General features: G+C 50.0%; 1 protein-coding gene across 1 annotated transcript; it reads right to left on the bottom strand.

The window, feature by feature from the left end:
- Positions 1-896: 896 nt before the first annotated feature.
- Positions 897-3,727, bottom strand: MSC (musculin). Its single transcript, XM_045005963.1, has 2 exons — positions 3,159-3,727; positions 897-1,954 (listed from the first exon to the last, which is right to left on the bottom strand). The coding sequence occupies exons 1-2, from the start codon at positions 3,675-3,677 to the stop codon at positions 1,868-1,870; spliced, it is 606 nt and encodes a 201-aa protein (XP_044861898.1). The 5' UTR covers positions 3,678-3,727; the 3' UTR covers positions 897-1,867.
- Between the last annotated feature and the right edge of the window lie 1,853 nt (positions 3,728-5,580).

Raw genomic sequence — 5,580 nt, 5'->3', positions numbered from 1 at the left:
AGCTGACTGCAGCTTGAATGGTAGAATGACAAGGAACAGTTGCAAAGGATTATTACATTATCTTTCAGGATTCGAAAAGGAATGTATTGCTGACATCCATTTGTTAATCTACATGTATTTTTCTTTTCAGTGAATCAATGTATTCTGTAAATCTTTCAAACATGCTTTTCTCTGCTGACTGGTGTGTTACTGTAATATGGGTGAATTGTTTTGGTGGGCTGGAGGGATTAATGCTATTGCCTGTCTGTGTTGCTAGAGAATATCCCCACCCAAAAGATGAAGAAAAAAAAGAAATAACATGTTGATAAGGGCAGATTTCAGGAACATCTTTATAAGGAATATTTTTATGTCTGTCTACACTTAAAAATTAGATCAACCTCTCTACATCACTCAAAGGGCTGCAAAAAATTTTGCACCCTGAGTGCCACAGTTAAGACGTGTAGATGCAGCTAGGCCAATGGAAGAATTCTTTTATCGACTTAGCTACTGCCTCTCCAAGAGGTGGATTAACTACGGCAATGGAAAAACCCCTTCTGTCAATGTAGACGAAGCATCTACACAGTGGTGCTAAAAGCAGGGGCAGCTCCAGGCCCCAGCACGCCAAGCTGCAAGCCGTGGGGGGTGCTTTGTTGGTGCTGCAAGGGTGGCCGGCAGGCTGCCTTCGGCGGCTTGCCTGCGGGAAGTCCGCCGAAGCCGCGGGAGCAGTGGACCCTCCGCAGGCAAGCCGCCGAAGGCAGCCTGCCTGCCGTGCTTGGGGTGGCAAAATGCCTAGAGCCACCCCTGGCTATAAGGACACAGCTGCAGCGCTGTAATCGTGCTGCTGTAGCAGCTGTAGTGTAGACATACCCTTACTTTGATGCAGTCAGACACTACCATAGCACCAGCAAGTCCGTGAATTGTTGTAACAAAGCTTTTAATATCCTTTATAAAAAAATAAAGTTATTTACATTTGCAACTCATTTGATGGCGTCCTCATTACAGTACTTTACTGGATGAAGAAATGTCACTAGAATACACATTAGGGTTAGTATCCTTCATAGATGAGCATAATATGACAGGACAGACTGTTTAAAATATTTTAAAATTCCTGATCTTCTATAGCTTGATACAAATACATTCCTTACAACACATATACCCCAGTTTTAGAGTAAAAGCAGGATCCCTTCCAGGTTAAGACACGGGAACTTTGTCCTATCTATTAACGTGTCCTAGGGATAGTCGCTGCTCGTGTATATAGCACCTTAACACACAAAAAAGGGCAATAACCTAATTCCAAGGCCATAACCTAACTGCAGGACCTCGCTTATGCTACTTCAATGTCTTTAAGAAAAATCTAGTTAAAAGGACAAAAGTAATATGACTATATTTATTGCATAGCTGCAGGAAATAGGATTCATGAATACAAAAGCCATCGAAATATATTATAAATCTATTTGAGTTTCAAAACTACTCTAGAATACTGCTTTGCTTTAGAATACAAATAACACTGTTTGGGATTAGTTCGTAGACTCTGATTTTGGTCCATGCTGGTAATTCTATAATGTTATAATCCTCTTCCATTACTTTAAAAGCCTCAGATCAACAGGTTCTCAGGCAGTGGTAGTAATGATGCAGCAAAAGAAAGGCCTTTCCAAATTCCAGACTTCAGCCGCTGCAGCCAGTTCAGAGAAATTCCCATCTCACCTCCTCCCTTCTTTATTCCTTCCCTTTAAGTGCATTTACCCTCAGAACTATAAGGGAAAGAAAGGGTAGGGTACAAAGATTTCACACCGTTTGTTAGAGATGGCTTCTAGTCACCATCCTTTAGTTGTGTGCCCATAAATCATAGCTCTTAAAAATATCCAGAAAAAAATTAGCTTTACTTCAGCTAAGCTGTAGTTCCACATAGTCTGTTAGCTGTAGAAACTTCTTTGGTGTCAGATTCTGGTCGTCCTGAAACCACAAATGGCCAAGTCTGTAAACAAAAAAGGCATTTCACATTAGAAGGATGGTTGCAATATAAAGTAAAACTGGAGCTTTTATTAACAGTTAATTTCCTAGCACCCCATATTTAAAAAACAAACAACAGTTTTAGTCACACTGGGAAGCACTACAAACTGGTTCTCTCTATTATTTTAATTGGAATCAGATGCACCTTAACTTGTTATTATTACCAGCATCCACTTATTCATGTCCAAACATATAATATTTTTAAAATGCTTTGTAACCGATTTCCTAGTTTTTAAACTGGTGCTAAAATAATCAACCATCCTAATACATCTAGAAAGACAAAACAGCAATCCTCTTCTTTATGCCTCAGGTCTTAAATTTTGGATTTAGTGAAAGCTTGTGCTGCAGAATGACCTGAAGAATTAATTATATTTTCCTCAGTCATTTAACTTGCCTGATATCCAGAGAATGAATTCTTTAAAGGTTTCTGATTCAATCTCCCCAACATAAAACACATCTAGCCTCTGCATCACTTTAGGCCAACGTTGGCTCTTCGTTATACTGGTGTAAACGGGATGATTGCGAATTTTTTCAAAGCTGTAACTGAGCAGAGAATTGGGGTCTGGCTCCGATAATAAACAACACTCTGCTGGAGCGATCTACACAGTTTAAAAAAATAGGGGGGAATCTAAGAACGCTGGAAAATGTAGTATACCAGCTACAGACACGCGGAAGTTAAACATCAGAAGTAAGAGCTAGACCAGATGAGTTAGATCACTAATTATTTTTTCAGGGGGAAATGTCAGCCTATAAAATAAACACATGTCGACGGGTCTGTTCTTCCTCTCCACAAACACCCCCGCTCCCAGAGCTACTACGTGCTCATCCCCAAGGCGCACAGCTCTCTCTGGGCAGGGACTGGACGGACTCGAGCTCCAGGATGAAGGTTTCAGCCCCACACGTGCCTGCTATTGTTCGGTGCCCAGCTTGACACGCCTGGCACCGGATTGACAGGGCCGGGCGTGCCAAGCCATCGGCTTCTTGCAGCTCAGCACCTCTGCGAAGTAGGCGCTGGGTGTGCGAGGTTGCTCCCCCCCAATCAGAGGCCTCTTAGCAAAGTGGCCCTTGTCTGCCATCCCTCTGTCCGTCCATCCTGCCCCCCAGCCCTGCCGGGCCCATCCACCTAGGGGCGGGCCAGCCTCGCCTCGCCTCGCCTGGGGGGCGCTTACCAGGTTGACAGGGTGCACGTAGCCGTTCTCGTAGCGATCCTCCTGCAGCAGCTGCCGGAGGTGGGCGATGTAGCTGGACGCCAGGCGCAGCGTGTCCAGCTTGGAGAGCTTGGTGTCGGGCGGCACCCAGGGCAGGCTGGTCTTGAGGCGGGAGAACGCCTTGCTCAGCACCCGCATGCGGGCCCGCTCGCGGGCGTTGGCCGCGTTGCGCTGCGACTGCTTGCACTCGCCCGACGCGCCCCTGGGCAGCAGCGGCGGCGGCGGCGGCTTCTTGCCGCCCGCCCGGGCCCGCTTCCTCTTGCAGCCCCCGGCCGGCCCGGCCGCCGCGCAGCGCCCCTCGCCGTCCTCCTCTTCCTCCTCCTCGTCCTCCTCCTCCTCGGCCGCGGAGGACTGGTCCGCCGAGGGGTAGAGCGGGCCGCGGGGCTGGCGCTGGGCGGCGGGCGGCGGGTAGCCCAGCTGCAGCCCCCGCAGCTCCATGGCGGGCAGCTCCTCCGCGTCGCTGGCCGAGCCCGTGGACATGGCACGCGCCCTTCCCCGGGGAGAGACGGGCTCGGGGGCAGCGGCGCCGGGCGGGCAGGCAGCGCAGGCGAGGAGTCCGCCCAGCCCAGCCGAGCCCCGCGGCCGCCCCGCCCTCACCCCGCGCCGGGAGGCTCGGCGGGATGCCCCCCGCCGACGGGGCTATATAGCCGGGGGTCCGGAGCGGACCAGCTGCAGAGGGGGAGGGCAAAGGGCTGGGGGGTCCCTCCCCCGCCTCCCTGCGCACACACGGCAACGGGCAACACGCCCGGAGCCCCCCCCCCCAGCAGCGCCTGAGGCCCCCCCCAGCAGCGCCTGAGCCCTGCCCCAGCGCCGCAGGGTGTGTCCAGCCGCCCCGCCAGGGACCCCGGCGCTGCTGTGGGAGCCGGAGCGGGGGCTGGGGAGGAAGGGGTCAACCCCTCCCGCGGGCCGGAGCTGCGGGCGCTTTGGGCCGGTGCGGGAACAATGTATATAGCGGGGGTGCTGAGCGCCACTGAACCAAAGGGGAACCCAGTATCTAAGGGAAACCACTTCACGCCAGGCCCGAGGTGCTGCACCCCACCCCCCCAGGTTCCAGCACCTGTGCTTCGGGAGGCGCCACTGCCCCCTGTCGGCACAGTCTGCGATTCCCAGATGCCCCGAAACCCCCAAGCTCCGGGGGGATGGGGCTGGCAGGGACATCCCCACTGCCTGGCCCGGGACCCGAAACCGCAGAGTGGTGATCCTGCCGTCCTCGCCCAGGCCAAGCGTCCGGTGGGGACTGACAGCTCTGTCGTATTATCATCATGTACCTGTCGCTGCAACAGAGTGACCGGCGCTTTACGGCGACACTGCCCCAAAAAACTTACAGGCAAATCCCCTTCGTCTTTCAGGGCTTTCCGAGTAAGACTAGATCGAAGATACCTGGCCCCATTTTTCGGGACGGCTCTGCAATGGTCGGCAATAGGCCAAACCTACAGTGGCTGTAGCACCCCTGCTATAAGTGGAGTTCCACCTGTTACGGACGTGGCCCTCACTGATTATAGGCAGTGACTTTGCTATTCACTGTGCGCGGGCTGTAGGCGATGGAGAGCAAGAGAGCAAACAATACTATAGCTGAAAACCAAGTAGTTTTTTTTTAAATGAGTAATGTAGTTAAAAGTCACTAAAAAGAAATGACATATATCTTGGCATTGCGAATAACTTGCACAAAGGTATAGAAAGTGGCAAACGGATATAAATGGGTCTGGAGATTTCTTCTCCCCTACAGCAATCTTAATTGAATCAAACCGATCTGGAATCCGTATAGTTCTGTTACATATATGAACTTAAACAAGGCAGCTTTCCTGTAAAGTTCATCAGAGTTTGCACATTCCGTTTTGCAGTTCTCATGTAGCACTGCACAGGGGAAAATACTCAGTCCACTGGAAATGGTAATATACAAATGCAATATAGAAATAAGTTTGATAGAAGCAGAATAAAAATCTTCCTAAAATGAAGACCCAACTCTTGTTTATTTCATTGGCCTCCTCGACCCTGTCTGGATACAATTAACTAGAATAAATGTTCCAGTTTGCAGAGAATGTATGGCTCTGATGGTTATAACAGGTGGAAAGAGCTGTCTTAAATCTTGCTCCTTAATCTTTTCGATACATTTATCTCTCGACCAATATGGCAACTTCCCCTTTGCTACAATTCCTGGCACAATTCTCCTTGTTTTCATGACCAGTTTCACCCAGCACTTTGTAATTTGCTCCTCACGAGTTTTGCGGTCTTACTCTGGGGGCACTTAACGTTGTATAAATGTCTTCATCAATAGGGGCGTGACTCAACAGAAGGATATTTTATGGCAAACTTTCCAAGTGAAACTTGACAACAATATTCGTTGAACCGCTGAAACACACGAATGATACTTGCAACTGGATCT

Source organism: Mauremys mutica, chromosome 2 (assembly GCF_020497125.1).
Source record: "Mauremys mutica isolate MM-2020 ecotype Southern chromosome 2, ASM2049712v1, whole genome shotgun sequence".
Classification (NCBI taxonomy): domain Eukaryota; kingdom Metazoa; phylum Chordata; order Testudines; family Geoemydidae; genus Mauremys; species Mauremys mutica.
The sequence above is the reverse complement of the archived record's forward strand: the minus strand, read 5'-3'. Positions and strand labels throughout refer to the sequence as shown.